A 21,375-nucleotide genomic window follows, 5' to 3' on the forward strand; every position below is an offset into this window, starting at 1 on the left:
TCATGGACGATCCTGGGACCCCAGGATGTAAGAGTGGGCAATGGATGCTGAGCTGGGAAGTCCATTTTTATCTGTTGGGATTCTGCCTAGAGTTTCCTTTGAAAAGAGGGCTCTGTGGTTAAAAGTTTGAAATGACTTTGTTAGAGACACTCAGATAATCCAGAGAGGCGTCCTTCAGGCAAGCCTACTTTGATGTTGGCTTCAGCGCTCTATGGACCCACACAGACCATCCCTAAGCTGCTGCTGGTTCACATGCTGCCTTCTGGCCTCTGGGTGTCTGAGTGTCTACATGGGCCTGCCCTTAGGCCACAATCCCTTGCTCTGGAATTCACTTTGTGAAAATGAGTGCAGGGAAGGAAAGCATCGCTCCAGATTTAGGTGGGATGCAGCATTTTAATCTGTTATATCTCCACAATCAACGTAGTGAACATCTCTGTCACCCCAAATTCTCCTCGTGCCCCTGCTGCCCCCTGGTAGTCTTTCCCTTTCCCCAGCCACTGCCTCCCCATCCTCAGGCAGCCACTGGTCTCCTTTGTGTCTCTAAAGATTGATGTTGTTGTTAGGTGCCATTGAGTCAGTACCGACTCATAGCAACCCTCTGTGGAACGGAACGGAACACTGCCCCGTCCCGGGCCGTCCTCACAGTCCTCCATTTGCTTGAGCCTGTTGTTGCAGCCACTGTGTCCGTCCATCTTGTTGAGAGTGTTTCATGTAAACGGAATCTCTTAGCATGTACTCTTTTTCCCTCTGGCTTCCTTAACTCAGCATAATTGTCTTGAGAGCTATCCACATTGTTGTGCCTGTCAATAATAAGTTTCTATTCATTGCTGGGAAGCATTACATGGGGTAGATGGGCACACCACCCTGTGCATCCAAGCTGGATTTCATGAGAATTTGGAATTCTGCGTTTTTTTCCCTTTTGATTAGACTTCCGTAGAATCTTTGATTAAGATGTTCGGTAATGGTAGCCTGGCACCATCCAGTTCTGGTCTCATGGCAAAGGAGACAATTGTTCATGGAGGCAACTAGCCACACATTCCATTCCCTCCTTCTATTCCTGACTCTCCTTCTTTTGTTGCTCCAGGCAAATAGAAACCAATTGTTGCATCCTGGACGGCAGCTTGCAAGCTTTTAAGACCCCAGGTACTACACGGTGAACTAGGAGGTGGAACAGAAACACTGAAGACATTATTAGGCCACTTAATTGGGATGTCCCGTGAAACCATGACCCTAAACCTCCAAACCAAGGAACCAAATTCCATGAGACGTTTGGTTGTACATAAGCAGCCTCAGTGGCTACTTTTTTTTTTTGGTCGTTGTTGTAAAGATATCTCTGACACAAGTTTTGCCAGTTCAACTTTTTATAGGTGTACATCTTACTGACAGCAGTTATATTAATTGAATGTGCAACCTTACCCTTAATCAGTGTGATTTTTCCATCTCTGTAAATTGAAATTCAGTATTCCATCAGCAGTACCCACCTGCCTCCCCTTTCTCCTGTCCTTGGTAACCATGAAGAAACTTTCTTCTCTGTACATTTACCTGTTCTTGATTTTTATATGAGTAAGGTTATACAATATTTGTCCTTTTGTGATTGACTTATTCCACTCAGCATACTTTTCTTCAAGCTCTATATTGTATGTATCCAGACTTTATAGTAGTATAGTAAGTAGTCCATTGTATGTATGTACCACATTTTGTTTATCCATTCATCAGTTGATGGGCATTTAGGTTGTTCCCACCTGTCTTAGTTATCTAGTGCTGCTGTAATAGAAATACCACAAGTGGATGGCCTTAACAAATGGAAATTTATTTGCTCACAGTTTAGGAGGCTAGAAGTCCAAATTGAGAGCACCAGCTCAAGGGGAAGGCTTTCTCTCTCTGTTGGCTCTCTCTCATCAGCCTCTGCTTCCTGGTTCCTTGGCCATTTCCATGTGTCTTCGAATATATTTTACCGCATCTCAGCATCTTTCCTTTGCTTATTTAATCTCTTTTATATCTCAGAAGTGATTGATTCAAGTTACACCCTACACTAATCCTGTCGCATTAACATAACAAAGACAACCCATTCCCAAATGGAATTATAACCACAAGCGTCGAGGTTAGGAATTATAACACATATTTTTAGGGGACAGCATTCAATCCGTAACGGTCCATCCACCCTTTGGCCCGCAAAAGTTCATGTTCTTCCCACATGCAAAACACATCCACCCTATCACAGCATCTCCAAAGCCTTAACTCAAGTCTAAAATCTCACTTTCTGAATCATCTAAATCAAATATGGGTGACACTTTGGGCACATTCCATCCTGGGAAAAATTCCTCTTCATCTGTGAACCTATGAAATCTAGATTACAGGTTACCTGTTTCTGAAGTACCATGGTGGAACAGGCACGGGCAGACATTTCCATTACAGTTGGGAGAAATTGGAGGGAAAGAAGGGTGATAGGCACCAAGCAAGTCCCAAATCCAGCAGAAAAATTTACCTTAGCTCTCAAGGCTTGAAAATAATCCTCTCTTCTCTTAGTCCATCTTGGCAAGGGTCCTGCCCTCTAGACTCTGGAAGTTGGACACAGCCTCTGTATTCTGGGTAGAGGCCCCTAGGACCTAGGCTTAAGGTCCACTGGGAGAGCAACTCTGCTTTCTCTGGTTTTGGCAACTCTGCTTCTGCAGCTTTGGGCAGTCCCATTCTCCGACTCCATCTGAGTGGCAACCCCACCCCCTCAGCACCAGCAGTCCCTTTTTTTTTCTGCCCCTTGGGTATGGCAGCCCTCTCCTCTCCCCCACCCCTACCTTGCCCCACTCAGCTTTGAGGGTGGCCCCATACCCCAGCACATCTTAATGGCAGCCCCACACTCCAGAACCTAGACGGCAAAGATCTGACTCTCTGAAATCTGGAAGGCTGTGGTCCCTTCCTTTGAGATTTGGGAGTGTGTGGCCACGGCCTTTGAAATAAAAAAAGCTATGCTTTCCTGCTCCTTCCAACAATTCTCCTTATCTCTGAGCTGTTCCAGGGATGATCCTTTTCTTTTCTTGGAGGACAACAGATATAGCTCCTTTGGCCTGTTTCTTGGCTGTAGAATTCCAAGAGGCAGACAGCCTTCTTTGCTTTTGTTTGTTCTCTGTCCCCTTTGATCTAAGCTGAAGGGTTTTCTGCTGTGATAGTTGGTTAGATTCATCAGTCACAGGGTTAGTCTATTGAACAAACGATCGTATAGCCACATCCTTGATGAACATTCTAGGGTATGTGTTCTTAGTTTGTACAACAGAATTTTCCAGATCTTTAAGTTGTGTTTTCATTTTGCCTAGATCATTTTTATAAAAAATTTTTTATTGTGCTTTAAGTGAAAGTTTACAAATCAAGTCAGTCTCTCATTTAAAAATTTATGTATACCTTGCTATGTAGTGCTAGCTGTGCTTACCCTAATGAGATACTCCTTCTCTCGACCCTCTATTTTGGAGTCCATTCAGCCAGCTTCTGACCCCCTCCACCCTCCCATCTCCCCTCCAGACAGGAGCTGCCCACATAATCTCATGTGTCTACTCGATCCAAGAAGCTCACTCCTCACCAGTATCATTTTCTACCCTGTAGTCCAGTCCAATCCGTGTCTGAAGAGTTGGCTTTGGGAATGGTTCCTGTCTTGGGCTAACAGAAGGTCTGGGGGCCATGATCTCGGGGGTCCTTACTAGTCTCAATCAGACCATGAAGTCTGGTCTTTTTACAAGAATTTGAGGTCTGCATCCCACTGCTCTCCTGCTCCCTCAGGGGTTCTCTGTTGTGTTGCCTGTCAGGACACCATCCAGTTCTGCTGGTCTCAGGCTGATGTAGTCTCTGGTTTATGTGGCTCTTTCTGTCTCTTGGGCTTATAATTACCTTGTGCCTTTGGTGATCTTCATTCTCCTTTGTTCCAGGTGGGATGAGACCAACTGATGCATCTTAGATGGCCACTTGCTAGCGTTTAAGACCCCAGAAGCCACTCTCCAAAGTGGGATGCAGAATGTTTTCTTAATAGATTTTATTGGGCCAGTTGACCTAGATGTCCCCTGAAACCACAGTCCCCAAATCTCTGCCCCTGCTTCACTGGCCTTCAAAGCATGGTGTTTATTCAGGAAACTTCTTTGCTTTTGGTTTAGTCCAGTTGTGCTGACCTGTATTGTGTGTTGTCTTTCCCTTCACCTCAGATAGTTCTTTTCTACTGTCTAATCAGTGAATACCCCTCTCCCTCCCAGCCTCCCCACTCTCGTAACCATCAAAGTATATTTTCTTCCCTGTTTAAACTATTTTTTGTATTCTTATAATAGTGGTCTCATACAATATTTGTCCTTTTGCAACTGAATAATTTCACTCAGCATAATGCCTTCCACATTCCTCCATGTTATGAAATGTTTCGCGGAGTCATCAGTGTTCTTTATTGATGCATAGTATTCCATTGTGTGACTATACCATCATTTATTTATCCATTAATCCATTGATGGGCAGCTTGGTTGCTTTTATCTTTTTGCTGTTGTAAACAGTGCTGCAGTGAACATGGGTGTGTATTGATCTGTTCCTGTAAAAGCTCTTGTTTCTCTAGAATGTATTCCAGCGATTGGAATTTCTGGGTCGTATGGTAGTTCTCTTTTTCTAGCTTTTTAAGGAAGTGCCAAATCAATTTCCAAAGTGGTTGTACCGTTTTATATTCCCACCAGCAGTGTATAAGTATTCCAGTCTCTCCACAGCCTATCCAACATTTATTATTTTGTATTTTTTGGATTAATGCCAGCCTTGTTGCACTGAGATGGGATCTCATTGTAGTTTTGATTTGTATTTCTCTAATGGCTAACGATCGTGAGCATTTCCTCATGTATCTGTCAGCTACCTGAATGTCTTCTTTAGTGAAGTGCCTGTTCGTATCCTTTGTGCATATTTTAATTTGGTTGTCTTTTTGTAGTTGAGTTTTTGTAGTATCATGTAGATTTTAGAGATCAGACGCTGATTGGAAATGTCATAGCTAAAAACTTTTTCCCATTGTGTAGGTAATAGTTTTACTCTTTTGGTGAAGTCTTTGGATGAGCATAAGTGTTTGATTTTTAGGAGCTCCCAGTTATCTAGTTTCTCTTCTGGTGTTTGTGCATTGTTAGTAATGTTTTATATGCTATTTATGCCATGTATTAGGGCTCCTAGCATTGTCCCTGTTTTTCTTCCATGATCTTTATTGTTTTAGATTTTATGTTTAGGTCTTTAATCCATTTTGAGTTTGTTTTTGTGCATGGTGTGAGGTATGGGTCTTGTTTCATTTTTTTGCAGATATCTGGTTATGCCAGCACTGTTTGTTAACGAGACTGTCTTTTTCCCATTTAACTGACTTTTTGGGCCTTTGTCAAATACGATCTGCTCGTATGTGGATGGCTTTATGTCTGGATTCTCCATTCTGTTCCATTGGTCTGTGTATCTGTTGTTGTACCAGTACCAGGCTGTTTTGACTACTGTGGCAGTATAATAGATTCTAACATCAGGTAGTGTGAGGCCCCCCACTTTGTTTTTCATTTTCAGTAATGCTTTACTTATCTGGGGCCTCTTTCCCTTCCATATGAAGTTGGCGATTTGTTTCTCCATCTCATTAAAAAATGTCGTTGGAATTTGGATTGGAATTGCATTGTATCTATAGGTCGCTTTTGGTAGAACAGACATTTTTACAATGTTAAGTCTTCCTATCCGTGAGCAAGGTATGTTTTTCCACTTACGTAGGTCTCTTTTGGTTTCTTGTAGTGGTGTCTTGTGGTTTTCTTTGTATAGGTCTTCTACATCTCTGGTAAGATTTATTCCTAAGTATTTTATTTTCTTGGGGGCTACTGTAAATGGTATTGATTTGGTGGTTTCGTCTTGGATGTTCTTTTTGTTGGCGTAGAGGTATCCAACTGATTTTTGTATGTTTATCTTGTATCCCGATACTCTGCTGAACTCTTCTATTAGTTTCAGTAGTTTTCTTGAGGATTCTTTAGGGTTTCCTGTGTATAAGATCATGTCATCTACAAATAGAGATACTTTTACTTCTTCCTTACCAATCTGGATGCCCTTTATTTCTTTATCTAGCCTAATTACTCTGGCTAGGACCTCCAGCACAATGTTGAATAAGAGCAGTGATAAAGGGCATCCTTGTCTGGTTCCCAGTCTCAGCGGGAATGCTTTCAGACTCTCTTCACTTACGATGGCGTTGGCTGTTGGCTTTATATAAATGCCCTTTATTACATTGAGGAATTTTTCTTCTGTTCCTGCTTTGCTGAGAGTTTTTATCATGAATGGGCATTGAATTTTGTCAGATGCCTTTTCTGCATCAACTGATAAGATCATGTGATTCTTTTGTTTTATTTATGTGATACACCAAAACCAAACACACTGCCGTTGAGTCGATTCCGACTCACAGCGACCCTATAGGACAGAGTAGAACTGCCCCATAGAGTTTCCAGGGAGCGCCTGGTAGACTTGAACTGCCAACCTTTTGGTTAGCAGCTGTAGCACTTAACCACTACGCCACTAGGGTTTCCATTTCTATGATGGATTACATTAATTGTTTTTCTAATGTTGAACCATTCCTGCATACCGGGTGTGAATCCCACTTGGTCATGGTGAATTCTTTTTTTGATATAATGTTAAATTCTATTGGCTAGAATTTTGTTGAGGATTTTTGCATCAAAGTTCACGAGGGGTATAGGTCTGTAATTTTCTTTTTAGTGTGGTGTCTTTACCTGGTTTTGGTATCAGGAATATGCTGGCTTCCTAGAAGGAGTTAGGGAGTATTCCTTCCTTTTCCATGCTCTGAAATACCTATAGTAGTAGTGGTGTTAACTCTTCTCTGAAAGTTTGGTAGAGCTCTGTAGTGAAGCCGTCTGGGCCAGGGCCTTTTTTGTTGAGAGTTTTTAAATTACTTTTTCAATCTCTTCTTTTGTTATGGGTCTATTTTGCTGCTCTACCTCTGTTCGTGTTAGTTTAGGTAGGTAGTGTGTTTCTAGAAATTCTTCCACTTCTTCTAGGCTTTCAAATTTGTTAGAGTACAATTTTTCATGTAGTCTGATGTGATTCTTTTAATTTCAGTGGGGTGTGTTGTAATATTGCCCATCTCATTTCTTTATTCCGGCTACTTGCTTCCTCTCCTCTTTTTCTTTTGTCAGTTTGGCCAGTGGTTTATCAATTTTGTTAAATTTTTCAAAGAGCGAGCTTTTGGTCTTTTTAACTCTCAGTTGTTTTTCTGTTCTCTATTTCATTTTTAATTCTGCTCTGATTTTTATTATTTGCTTTCTTCTGATGCCTGAGGGTTTCTTTTGTTACTCTCTTTCTGTTTGTTCAAGTTGTAGGGATAATTCTTTGATTTTGGCCCTTCTTTTTGTGTGTGTGCATTTATTGATATAAGTTGATCTCTGAACACTGCTTTAGCTGTGTCTCAAAAGTTCTGATAGGAAGTATTTTCATTCTCATTGGATTGTATGAATTTCTTTATTCCATTCTTGATGTCTTCTATAACCCAGTCGTTTTTGAGCAGGGTATTGTTAAGTTTCCATGTGTTTGATTTCTTTTCCCTGCTTTTTCTGTTATTGATTTCTACTTTTACGGCCTTACGGTCAGAGAAGATGCTTTGTAATATTTTGATGTTTTGAATTCTGTGAAGGCTTGCTTCATGACATAATACGTGGTCTTTTCTAGAGAATGGTCCATGTGCGTTAGAAAAGGAAGTATACTTGTCTGCTGTTGGATGGAGTGCTCTGTATATGTCTATGAGATCAAGTTGGTTGATTGTGGCATTTATGTCTTCCGTGTCTTTACTGAGCTTCTTTTTCGATGTCCTGTCCTTCACTGAAAGTGGTGTGTTGAAGTCCCCTACTATTATTGTAGAGCTGTCTATCTCATTTTTCAATGCTGATAGAGTTTGTTTTATGTATCTTGCATCCCTGTCATTGGGTGCATAAATTTTTAATGTGTATATATTGTCCCTTTAATCATATATATTTTAATCATTATATAGTGTTCTTCCTTATCATTTTTGGTAGATTTAACTCTAAAGTCTATATTATCAGAAATTAATATTGGCACTTATGCTCTATTTTGATTGTTGTTTGCTTGATATATTTTTTTTCCATCTGTTTAGTTTTTGTTTGTGTCTCTGCAGGCAGCATGTAGACGGATCATGTTTTTTAATCCATTCTGCCGTTCTCTGTCTCTTTATTGGTGCATTTAGTCCATTTACATTCAGTGTAATTATGGATAGGTATGAGTTTAGTGCTGTCATTTTGATGTCTTTGTGTGTTATCAGTTTTTTTTCCCACTTAATTTTTTGTGCTGAGTAGTTTATTTAGTGCCTTTTCCTCTTAATTGTTGTTGATTTTGTTTTTGCTGAGTCTTTATTTTTTTCTTGTATTTTACTTTGATGAGTAGGATTCTTAGTCTCTTTTGTGGTGAACTGAATATTTAATCTCATTTTTCTGAGTTTAAGCATAGTTTATTTTTAGGTCCATCTCTTTCCTCTCGCATTTTAGTATAAGTGGGAAGGAGTAACCACGCAGCCCCTTATGACCTTGCTTAGAAATCTCCTCATCCAGGTATCTAAGCTCATCACTTACAAGTTCTACCTTTCAGCAAACATTTGAACAGAATTCAGACACGTTCTTTGCCATGGCATAAAAGGCACCCCCACCCCCCATCGTCCAGTCACGTGTTCATCATTTTCTTTTAAAGCCTCCCCAGAAGCACATTTAACGTCTACATTTTTAGCAACACTGTGTTGCTGGTTCCATGTGTATTCTCTAAGACAGTGGAGAATTTCTCTGCAGCTCTCCTCGCTTCCTTCTGAGCCCTCATCATAATTGCCTTTGACATACATAGTTCTGTGAACAGTCTCTTGAAGGGAATGTAGACTTTTGCTCTGAGGCCCTTTGAAACTCTTCCAGGCTCCAGCAATTACCCAGTTCTAAAGCCTCCTCCACCTTTTCGCTGTGTGTTATAGCAGCATCCTACTCCTGGTACCGAATTCTGTCTTAACTGTGGAGCCCTTCTATCACAGAAATACCACAAGTGGATGACTTTGACAAATAGAAATTTATTTTCTCACAGTTTGCGAGGCTAGAAGTCAGAATTCAGTGTGCTGGCTCTATGGGCTCTGGGGTAAGGTCCTTGTCTCTTTAGCTTCTGCTTCCTCGTTCCTTGGGATCCTGCATGTGTCTTGGCATCTCTGTTAACCCATCTCTCCTTGCTAGCTTTGCTTTAATCTCTTTTATATCTCAAAAGAGGTTGACTCAAGATACACTTCACACTAATCCTGTCTCCTTAACGTAACAAAGATAGCCCATTCCCAAATGGGATTATAACCCCAGGCATAGAGGTTAGGAATTACAACACACATTTTTGGGGGACACAGTTCAATCCATAACACAGCCTTTTGGCTGTTTTGAATAGTGCTGCAGTGAGCATTGATGTACAAGCATCTGTTTGAGACTGTGCTTTCAAGACTTTTGGGTATATACCTAGGAGTGGAATTGCTGGGTTTGTATGTCTTTTGGGTATATACCCAGGAGTGGAATTGCTGGGTTTGTATGTCTTTTGGGTATATATCCAGGAGTGGAGTTGCTGGGTTTGTATGTCTTTTGGGTATATACCCAGGAGTGGAGTTGCTGGGTTTGTATGTCTTTTGGGTATATACCCAGGAGTGGAATTGCTGGGTTTGTATGTCTTTTGGGTATATACCCAGGAGTGGAATTGCTGGGTTTGTATGTCTTTTGGGTATATACCCAGGAGTGGAGTTGCTGGGTTTGTATGTCTTTTGGGTATATACCCAGGAGTGGAGTTGCTGGGTTTGTATGTCTTTTGGGTATATACCCAGGGGTGGAGTTGCTGGGTTTGTATGTCTTTTGGGTATATACCCAGGAGTGGAGTTGCTGGGTTTGTATGTCTTTTGGGTATATACCCAGGAGTGGAATTGCTGGGTTTGTATGTCTTTTGAGTATATACCCAGGAGTGGAATTGCTGGGTTTGTATGTCTTTTGGGTATATATCCAGGAGTGGAGTTGCTGGGTTTGTATGTCTTTTGGGTATATACCCAGGAGTGGAGTTGCTCGGTTTGTATGTCTTTTGGGTATATACCCAGGAGTGGAATTGCTGGGTTTGTATGTCTTTTGGGTATATACCCAGGAGTGGAATTGCTGGGTTTGTATGTCTTTTGGGTATATACCCAGGAGTGGAGTTGCTGGGTTTGTATGTCTTTTGGGTATATACCCAGGAGTGGAGTTGCTGGGTTTGTATGTCTTTTGGGTATATACCCAGGGGTGGAGTTGCTGGGTTTGTATGTCTTTTGGGTATATACCCAGGAGTGGAATTGCTGGGTTTGTACGTCTTTTGGGTATATACCCAGGAGTGGAGTTGCTGGGTTTGTACGTCTTTTGGGTATATACCCAGGAGTGGAGTTGCTGGGTTTGTATGTCTTTTGGGTATATACCCAGGAGTGGAGTTGCTGGGTTTGTAAGTCTTTTGGGTATATACCCAGGAGTGGAGTTGCTGGGTTTGTATGTCTTTTGGGTATATACCCAGGAGTGGAATTGCTGGGTTTGTATGTCTTCTGGGTATATACCCAGGAGTGGAATTGCTGGGTTTGTATGTCTTCTGGGTATATACCCAGGAGTGGAATTGCTGGGTTTGTATGTCTTCTGGGTATATACCCAGGAGTGGAGTTGCTGGGTTTGTATGTCTTCTGGGTATATACCCAGGAGTGGAGTTGCTGGGTTTGTATGTCTTTTGGGTATATACCCAGGAGTGGAATTGCGGGGTTTGTATATCTTTTGGGTATATGCCCAGGAGTGGAGTTGCTGGGTTTGTATGTCTTTTGGGTATATACCCAGGAGTGGAGTTGCTGGGTTTGTATGTCTTTTGGGTATATACCCAGGAGTGGAGTTGCTGGGTTTGTATGTCTTTTGGGTATATACCCAGGAGTGGAATTGCTGGGTTTGTATGTCTTCTGGGTATATACCCAGGAGTGGAATTGCTGGGTTTGTATGTCTTTTGGGTATATACCCAGGGGTGGAGTTGCTGGGTTTGTATGTCTTCTGGGTATATACCCAGGAGTGGAGTTGCTGGGTTTGTATGTCTTTTGGGTATATACCCAGGAGTGGAATTGCTGGGTTTGTATGTCTTCTGGGTATATACCCAGGGGTGGAGTTGCTGGGTTTGTATGTCTTCTGGGTATATACCCAGGGGTGGAGTTGCTGGGTTTGTATGTCTTTTGGGTATATACCCAGGAGTGGAGTTGCTGGGTTTGTATGTCTTTTGGGTATATACCCAGGAGTGGAGTTGCTGGGTTTGTATGTCTTTTGGGTATATACCCAGGAGTGGAGTTGCTGGGTTTGTATGTCTTTTGGGTATATACCCAGGAGTGGAGTTGCTGGGTTTGTATGTCTTCTGGGTATATACCCAGGAGTGGAGTTGCTGGGTTTGTATGTCTTTTGGGTATATACCCAGGAGTGGAATTGCTGGGTTTGTATGTCTTCTGGGTATATACCCAGGGGTGGAGTTGCTGGGTTTGTATGTCTTCTGGGTATATACCCAGGGGTGGAGTTGCTGGGTTTGTATGTCTTTTGGGTATATACCCAGGAGTGGAATTGCTGGGTGTGTATGTCTTTTGGGTATATACCCAGGAGTGGAGTTGCTGGGTTTGTATGTCTTTTGGGTATATACCCAGGGGTGGAGTTGCTGGGTTTGTATGTCTTTTGGGTATATACCCAGGAGTGGAATTGCTGGGTTTGTATGTCTTTTGTGAAGTGTATTGTTGTATCTTTTGTCATTTTTAATCAGGTTGTTTGTCTTCTCATTGAGTTGTAAATTCCTTATATAGTCGATTATTAGACATGTTTTGCAGATATTTGTACCTACTCTGTGGGTTGCCTTTTCTTTTTCTGAATAGTGTTTTAAGAAAGCAAAAGTTTTAAAGGTTTTGTTGAAGTGTATCATATTTTTTTAATGACTTCATGCTTTTTGAGCCCCATCTAAGAAATCTTTAACTAACCCAGGTCGCAAAGATTTTGTCCCATGTTTTTTCCTGAGGTTTTACAGTAGCCCTTACAGGTCTCTGAACATTTTGTGTCCTGTGAGGTAGGTCTCTGAGTTCATTTGTGTGCGCATATGGGTGTGCGGTTCTTTCTTCTCCCCACTGAACCACCTTGGGGCCTTTTTGGCGATCATTTCAGCAATATGTGTGGGATTCTTTCTCTCTGCACTCTGTTCTATTTGTGTACTTGCTTACTCTTATACCAGTGTTGCAGTTTTTTCTTTTGGAAACTTATTTTAGCAGTTCATCTAGATGCCATGATCTACCAGTAACTTTGTGAAAATGGACACAGGGGAGGAAACCTTCCCTGAAATGTAGTGGATGCGAGGGTTAGTGACCAGTGGTCCTGTGTTCAGACTCTGGGGATGCCGTTGGCAGTGTCGGGTGGGTGACCCATCCAGGCCCATGTGCCTATCTGTGACCCTCACTTGCTCTTCAGCTACTCTCCATTTCTCTTTTTCAAGGACTATCAGTTGACATCATAAAATTGTAGCTTTTACTGTCAGCTGACAAAAATATTTGTAGATCTAATAATAAAATTGTTTTTGAGGTAGGGATTTCATCTTTGTCATCTTTGGCTGTAAAGTGTAAACTGCGTGCTTAAATGTTTATCGAATGGGATTTTGAATTTTCTTTCTATGTTTAGAGTGTTTAAAATTGCATAAAGGCTCATTGTGCTCTCCCAGCTGATGATGATGATTTCTCAAAGGTGGCTGACTGTCCTGTCTGAGATCTAGGTGCAGAATGTAGCATAGACTGACAGGCTTTTGGTGCCACACATGCTTATCATGGTTCATTTATTTCTGGCTGTGAAATAATACTGGTGTCAATGCTTAGAAGTGAAATATAGGTATTTGCCATTTGTTTTTAGCAATTTTCCTCTGCAAAATGCACACTTAACGGCTTCTTCAGTGACATGCTCTCACACTTATAAATACTCAAGTAGGAGACTCAGCCCTTTTTCTGCCCTTTGGGGGAGTGTGGACAGGCTGGCCTGCTGCTGCAGAGTACTTTTCCTTCAGTGGGTAGAGGGAGGCGGTACCTGAAGTCTTTGCAGCTTTTTAGTTCATAAGCTTCTAAATCAGTGGATGGCCTTATTTACACGCATGGCTTTTTGCCCTCCATCACAGACTTCATCAGCACCGTATGCGACAGGCCAGGCCCTTCCTCCAGTCCACCCTCCCTTTAGTGGGCCATGGTGCAGACACGTGAATGGGAGAGTGGTCCTTCTCGCTGATAGCTGGCTTTTCAAATCTGCAAGTCAGAGATTTCTGCTTTACTTTAAAAATAATGTTCACAAAGCATATGAGTACCATGTTTTTATCCATTTCCTTGATTATTTGATCAGCTTGTCCAGCTGGTACCGTTAGGAGAGGATGCATCTACATGTCCGCTACCCTCCCCCCATGATTATTACGTAGAAATGGAGAATTAGCAAAATGATACACAAGACAGAAAATGACAGCAACAGTGTGATGAGTCAGATAGCCGTGTATCTCAGTCTGTTTTCCGGAGTGCGTAATTGGAATTTCCTGTGCCCGCGGCCTTTGTGACTGCTCTCCTGGCTCTTGGGGCGTGCAGTGTCTTACCGTGTGCATTCTGAATGCAGGTTCTGAGACGTCTAAATCATCTTCAGGAAGTACAGAGCAGACTGCCCCTGGAGACAGCATGGGGTACATGGAAGTTCCCCTGGATTCTCTGGACCTGCGTGTCAAAGGGATCCTGTCCTCACAAGTAGAAGGTGACCACGGTTCTGAAATACAGGCAGTCCCCAGGTTACGAATGTCTGACTTAAACTGACAACTTGTATTTGCCCTTTAATGTTATGTAAATTTGCCCTCATTTTGAAAAGATTGAGCCAACCTCTAACCAAACCAAACCGTTGCTGTCCGGTTGGTTTTGACTCCTAGTAACTCGATAGGACAGAGTAGAGCTGCCCACAGGGCTTCCAAGGCTGTAAATCTTTATGGAAGCAGACTGCCACATCTTTCCACGGAACAGCTGGTGGGTTTGAACTGCTGACCTTTTGGTTGGCAGCTGAGCACTTTAACCAATGTGCCACCAGGCGTTGAACCAACATCAACTCAAAAGAAGTCATCTTCACAACCACCTTCACTTGCTACCTGTGCAACTTTTAAATCACTGAAAAGGCTTCAAGCCTTTTCTTCCACAAAGTCAGGCTAAAGAAGAGCCGTGTGCACCTGTCCGACTTACCTCCAGATCCGACTTAAAGACGCAGGGAGTGAGCTCGTTGGTAGCCTGGGGACAGCCTGTGACGTGGGGGCACCATCTTGGTTCTTTGTCAGCCTGGCATCCTTCTCTGTGTTGGGAGGATAGCCCCCTGGTGGATGTTGATAGGAAATTGATTACGTGCTCCTCTGACAGGGGACTGAATGAATATGATAAAAAATATTTTTGCCTTGTCACTCACAATAGTCCAGTGAAGAAATAGAAATTATGGAGACTCCTCAGGTCACTTGAAAAGATTTTGGTGAAGAATAAAGTAGCGAGCATCTCCTGTAAGATCTGATTGTGGTTGTGGTAATGTCTTTGAATGTCCTCATTGCTTCGTGTGTCCCCCACCTCCCCAGCACCCCATCAGCCGTGGACATTCCAATGAGGGATCCCGTGGGGAGGGGCTCTCTGCTTGGTGGTGTTTCGGGGTACAAACGGGTGACATAATTTTGGATAATGGGGCTTTCTGATTCTAATTTTAGTTGTCTGAAGTATGAAATGTTCATGGTGGTGCAGTAATTACAAAGTGATTGACTGCTAACCCAAACGTCAGCAGTTCAGAACCACCAGCGGCTCTGTGGGAGAAGGATGTGGCAGTCTGCTTCAGTAGAGATCTACAGCCTTGGAAACCCTGTGGGGCTGCTGTGAGTCGGAACCGACTCAGTGGCAGTGGGTTTGGTTTTGAGTTTAATGTTGGACTAATAGTTCTCAGACATACTCTGTAATAGAATAAAATCTGTGCTTAATACTGGTTTGGACCTTTAAAGCCCTGGTGTGTCAGCAGCCCAGGCCGGGAATCTCTGAGCCTGGAAGGCTGGGTGTGTAACAAGTGTGAGATCGGTTTGCACTGCTGGGGCTTGTTAAAGATCCCTCGCACTTTTCTCTCTTTTTAAAACAATTTATATCAGTGAAAAATAGCTCATTATTTTGGAAAATCTACTTGAGGTACATATGTGTGGGGAAAATGTAAAGTCCTGTAATTACTTATATTCCACATTGATTTTGCAGGTGTGGTTTGTGGGCAAGTATAGGAAACCCTGGTGGGTCAGTGGTTAAGTGCTACAGCTGCTAACTACAAGGTCGACAGTTCAAATCCTCTAGCCACTCCTGGGAAACCCTATGGGGCAGCTCTTCTCTGTCCTATAGGGTTGCTATTAGTAGGAATCCACTTGACAGCAATGGGTTTGGTTTTTTTTTTATAGGGATTTAACAAACCGTTCTTTAGGTACCTAGCTTCTCAGAGTTTTAAACACTAGAGGGGTTTGATTCTTATACTTAGTTTAGGAAGTTACATCTTGTTGAGATGTAAATATTAGACCTGCCTGTTAACAGAAGCCGCAGTTCCTTCTTCATCTTGTACCAGATGCAGTGGCAGCCCTTCTCCAATGTCATGAAGTCCCAGGTGTTGTTGTGTCCTGCTTCCTTCCAGATGAGGCTTAACACCCTGTGCTTTATTTTCCTAAATTTGCTTTTAGATTTGTAGGCCTTAGAATGTTACAGATTTGGCTGTAAAGAGGAAATAATACTTCGGCTTACCACGTTGATGTCTTAGCTGTGCCCACGGTGGTTTGGTTTAGAGGCAGCAGGGTGTCAGCAAGCACCTCTGTCTGCTGACTCAGCTTCCTGGCCTCCAGCAAGCCTCCTTTGTCCTTTTAGTTGAACAACAGAAGACTGAATGAGATGGCATTCAAGGACCCTCCCACCTTTAAATTTTTATATTCCATTTTTTTTTTTTAAAGTGGTACAAGTGAGGCCCAAGTGGTGAGAGCCACTTTAGAGAAATAGCATTTTATAAACTGAGGCTCACCTGTTCAACCTTGCTGTTGCCTGAGAGAACGCTTGGTCAGGTAAAGAAACAGGCCACTTCACTCAGCTGTATTCAGGCCTCTCATTGCTGGCTTCAAACTCCTGAGAGCCTGGACAGGAAAGACCCAGCGTGCCCCTCTCATGGGAGAGACCCAGGATGCCCTTCTGATGGAATCAACCCGGGATGCTCCTCTGAAGGGGGAGACCTGGTGTGCCCCGCTGACAGAGGAGACTTGGAGTTCCCTTCTGAGGCAAGAGACCCGGGGTGCTTCTCTGCTGGGATAGACCCGGTGTGCCCCACTGATAGAGGAGACTTGGAGTTCCCTTCTGAGGGAAGAGACCCGGGGTGCTTCTCTCCTGGGATAGACCTGGTGTGCCCCACTGATTGAAGAGCCTTGGAGTTCCTTCTGAGGCGAAAGACCCGAGGTGCTTCTCTGCTGGGATAGACCCGGTGTGCCCTGCTGACAAAGGGGACTTGGAGTTCCCTTCTGAGGCGAGAGACCTGGGGTGCTTCTCTGGGATAGACCCGGTGTGCCCCGCTGATAGAGGAGACTTGGAGTTCCCTTCTGAGGGAAGAGACCTGGGGTGCTTCTGCTGGCATAGACCTGTTGTGCCCCTCTGCTGGGATAGACCCGGTGTGTCCCACTGATTGAGGAGACTTGGAGTTCCCTTCTGAGGCAAGAGACCTGAGGTGCTTCTCTGCTGGGATAGACCCGGTGTGCCCCGCTGACAGAGGGGACTTGGAGTTCCCTTCTGAGGCGAGAGACCCGGGGTGCCTCTCTGCTGGGATAGACCCTCTGAGGGGAGAAGTACCTGCTGAGGAGGGGTCAGTGGGCGGACAACCACGCTCTGGGTTGAAGTCAAGAGTTTGGGCCTGAGCTGATCAGCAGCTGCCTGTGTTTGTGCCGCTCCTCATCTTTGATCTTAGATCTGTTGGGTTGAATCTGAGGTGACGTTGCCATCTCAGCCAGACCAGGAGGGGAGGACCTAGACTGGTCGTCACTGTCTGCCTAGGCGTCACCGAGAACGGGAGCGGCCCTGTGTTTCCGGTGCTGTTGCGTTAATTAGTATTTTCAGCTAGTTTGTGTGCTCTTTCCCCAGTGGTGACTAACCCTGTAGATAGTAAATAACCATTGTTAAGGTAGGTCTTTTTGTCACTGCGATTCCAAAACTGTTTGAGGAGAATGAGGTTTCTGCATATGGGGAATGTTTTTTCTCTGAAAACCAGGAGATTTAGAAGGTATTGGTGAAGTACGTTCCCTCTCTCAGCGCTTACGTCCTCAGTCCTAGGAGTATGAATTGATGAGTGGTTTTTTGGAAATAGCAAGAGGGCCATTAGCCAGAGTGGTGGGATCGGGTCCCCTCCCAGGACTGCGCAGGGGTGGGGTCCTCTACAGGCTCACTGCACCATTTGTGCGAATCTCTTCCGGTGAGGTTGCCATGAGGACCAAGTGATGGCTGCCTCTGGGCCAACCTGAGGCTCAGCGTTGTGGGTCTGATGCAGGGATGTCCTTCCTGGCCCCGTCATCTGTTCCAGGCGGTGCTGACGCCTGTCTGTGTGCATTGCAGGGCTGGCCAACGGTCCTGGAGCGGCAGACGCGGATGGCCTCCAGGAAGTACCTCTGTGCAGCTGCCGGATGGAAACCCCGAAGAGCCGAGAGATCACCACCCTGGCCAACAGCCAGTGCATGGCCACTGAGAGCGTGGACCACGAGGTGAGCAGGTTCGCCTTCCTATGAACAGCCCCAACTGGCAGTGCGTGGAAAGCACCCTTTCCTCCAGTCTTCAGATAGTGTAGCCCCTTCCTCCCAACAAGATCACTCATGTTACGTGACCAGGGACCTGGGTAGATGCTCCAGAAACCACGAGCATATACTGGCTGTGAAATCACCCTGGAGAGGAAGCCTGCAGAAAGGATATCCTACAAACTGTGTTTGAATAGTGTGGCTCTGGGGTCTCATTTCACTCCCATCTATGATCACATGAAGGCCTCCTTCCTTGCTGTGAAGTCAGAGGTGGTTAGAACAAGCCAGGGTGAGTTGCTGCCCAGGACCTGGTGGTGCCTGGCTCGGCCCACAGTCAGTGGCCCCTCCCACCAGGTGAATGCCCAGCCTCCACTCTGTGGGCTGTGGTGACTTTCTCTGCCAACTTCCCTTCACCCCAGGCTTCGCAGAGGCTTTCTTGAGCCCCTTGTGGCTGTGGCGTCTAGGGAGACTCAGTCATGGCTCCCTCCCTTGTGGCTCCTTCTGGCTTCTCTTCCATGGAGGGGAGGGAAAGTGACGGAAGGGCTGCCATCTCTGGGCATTTCTTGAATTATTCCTAGCTCTTCCAGCCCTTTGGGCTGCTGGGCAGTAGCGTGGCTGCCTGAAGGTACGTGTCAGGGCTTGTTGGGGTGAGGCGCTGAGGGGAGCCATGCACCTAGTCTGCCCTCTGGCCTAGCCTTTGCTGGAGACGAGGTTATTAGGCACCTTCTTGATCGATTTATGTGGCTGCCATTCTAGCAAGATTTCTGATCTTGGGCCTTCTGAGCCATCTGGTGGTCTGTGACTGGGTCTTAGCTGTAAGTTTTAGAATTATGTGGTACTTCCATGTATCATCTCTAGTCACATGAGAACAGAGAGGCTGGGCGCTGCACTGCCCATCTGCCGCTATGCTGACTGCTCTGTCTGCTGACCTGCAGTGCTGGGCCGCATGGGAGGATCTGCTCTCATCCTTCACGTGCGCCTGTGTGAACACTGGGTGTGCTGCAGCCCATGCCTCACTCTACATGTCCATTTCCTTGATGGATTTAATGCCCGCATCTTTACATTTCCAGGACCCACGGGCTTGCCCAGAATAGGAGGCCGAAGCTTGTGCTGGTTCTGCCCTGACCAGCTGGGCACTCCGAGTGAGCGGCCTTCACCTCTGCAGGGAGGGGCCAGCCGTCCCTGCCTCTGAAATACTGCATAATGCCACACGTTCTCACTCTCACACTTGGCCTCTTCACAGGCCCCCTTCACCCTTTTGTGCTGAATTTTAAAAGAGCTTTTCTTCATGACAAAGTAGAGAACACAGTTAGCCTTCTGAACTGACTACTTATCTTTGAGCCGATCGTGAACCAGTGTTTGCATGTGTCTCCCTTTTGCCCTTGGCTTCTGAGCAAGTTCCATTTTTACACTAAACGTCTTAGTATGTCTCTCTCCTTAGGGAAAAAGAGAACGTTTTCTTATGTAATTTCTTAATCAAGAACATTTTCCCTGCCACCCTCTTCTCCTTTTCTGTGCTCTTGAAGAAACTAAATTAACTATAGAGTGGCCCAGGCTCTGGATTGATCTCCAGCTTTCGTGTGTTGTTTTCTCCTCATTTCCTGTAGCCTGAAAGTTAGATCTACAGACTTAAGTAGGCTCAGATATTTAGTGTTTGGTTATACTTTATTTAATTGTGGCAGGAATGCGTTAGAGGTGGCGCTTCAGCCCCCTGCATTGTGGCAGGAGCAGCGGTGCTCTCCTGAACGAGGGACTTTGGTGAGATCTTGTAAGCCTTTCCCTGATGGTGCTAGAGTCCCTCAGGGACCACTGCCTGAGTCCGTTCTTTCATTTGAAGTTGCAGGATGGCGACTTTACAGTTCTCTCGTCCATTCTGCATCACCAGCTGGTGTGGAAGAACTGTCCCTCGTCAGCTAGGCTCTTTTATGCCCCTGAAATACGTTTCATATTGCACAGGCAGTGTAAGTAATTAGTTCTCTCTCTTTAATTACCACGTTCAGAGTAAGAGTTGGTGCCCTAAAATCTGCCAGTGGTATCCAGCGAGTGTGCTTTTTGTTTCTGTGTGCTTTTTCTGTCTTTTATCTCCCCCCGCTCGCTCCTTTCTTTTAGCATCCTTAGGAACTCATGGCCTTTGCTGTATTCAGTGTGTGTTTTTTTTCCTTGCAAAATGAAGTGCATGAATCCAGAAAACCATACAGGACAAGTATGTGGTTGAATGAGTTAATCTAAGGTGATCACTCCGGTAATCACCATCAAGGTCAAGAAAGAGAACCTGGCCTCCCTCCTCAGAGCCCCGCCCATGTGTTTCTTCTGAGTCAGCCCCCCATTCTCCCCTACAAGTAACCACTGTTCAGACTTTGTTCTCAGATAGTTTTACCCTCCATATGTGTATCCCTCAGACACTGCTACCCATTCTTCCCGCACTTTCATGGGCCCTCCATCCCCCTCTTTTCAGTCTCTCTGGAAGAGCCAGGCCATCTGGACCCCAGAGGCTCCCACAGCCTGGGCTCTGGATCTCACGCTCCTGATACGGTACAGCGTGTGCCTCTGTACTTCCGCAGATTCGCAGCCTGACACGGGGGCCAGATCAGACCTAGCTCAAGCCAGTTTTCAAGACTGTAGAGGATGTTTAGCAAGCGGCACGTAATAACTGCTTTTGGTCTCTGTTGCCATGTTAGCAGCCATTGATGCCTATAGTTATTAACTCATTGTATGCTTCAACGTGGGGATCTTGCAGTGCTGTTCTTTACTTTTCATTTACTAGTTGAAATGATTTTATGAAGACATTTCCTACTCAACTTCCATTTCATTACTTGGTGTACATTCATGGAGGAAAGACAAGATAGATGTTTTGAGTCTGTTTACCAGTACCAGGTACTGAATTGGTTTTCTCTCATCTTCTGAAGCTGACCAATTTTTTGTTTTAAAATATCATTTTGAACTCATGTATTTAAGCAACTGTCAGTTTCTCATACGGTGTTGGTTTCTGTGTTGCTGTGATATTGGAAGCTTTGCCACTGGTATTTCAATACTAGCAGGATTACCCTTGGTGGACAGGTTCCAGCAGAGCTTCCAACTAAGACAGACTAGGAAGAAGAACCTAGCAGTCTACTTCTGAAAAAACCCACCAGTAAAATCCTTATGAATAGCAGCGGAACGGCGTCTGATACAGTGCTGGAAGATGAACTCCTCATGTCGGAAGGCATTCAAAAAATGACTGCGGAAAGAGCTGCCTCCTCAAAGTAGTTGTTATTGTTAGGTGCCTTCGAGTTGGTTCTGACTCATAGCGACCCTTTGTACAACAGAACAAAACACTGCCCAGTCCTGTGCCATGCCCACAGTCATTGTTATGCTTGAACCCATTGTTACATCCACTGTGTCAGTCCATCTTGTTGAGGGTCTTAGTCTTTTTTGTTGACCCTGTACTTTACCATGCATGATGTCCTTCTCTAGGGACTGATCTCTCTTGACAACATGTCCAAAGTATGTAAGACATAGTCTTCCCATCCTTACTTCTAAGGAGCATTC

General features: G+C 44.5%; 1 protein-coding gene across 11 annotated transcripts in view; it reads left to right on the forward strand.

Moving 5' to 3' along the window:
* The window catches only part of EHMT1 (euchromatic histone lysine methyltransferase 1), a 277,594-nt gene that overhangs the window by 181,547 nt on the left and 74,672 nt on the right, over window positions 1–21,375 (forward strand). For 9 of the 11 annotated variants that reach the window (XR_010322901.1, XM_064290816.1, XM_064290815.1 and 6 more), the window contains exons 9-10: window positions 13,671–13,802; window positions 17,672–17,817. Coding sequence is in view for 10 of the 11 variants with exons in the window: in XM_064290816.1 (XP_064146886.1) it covers window positions 13,671–13,802; window positions 17,672–17,817 (278 nt within the window). In the remaining variant the exon portion in view is untranslated. The remainder of the gene's footprint in view (window positions 1–13,670; window positions 13,803–17,671; window positions 17,818–21,375) is intronic. The other 2 variants (XM_064290822.1, XM_064290821.1) reach the window with 1 other exon arrangement.

This window comes from Loxodonta africana, chromosome 9 (genome assembly GCF_030014295.1).
Source record: "Loxodonta africana isolate mLoxAfr1 chromosome 9, mLoxAfr1.hap2, whole genome shotgun sequence".
Classification (NCBI taxonomy): Eukaryota; Metazoa; Chordata; class Mammalia; order Proboscidea; family Elephantidae; genus Loxodonta; species Loxodonta africana.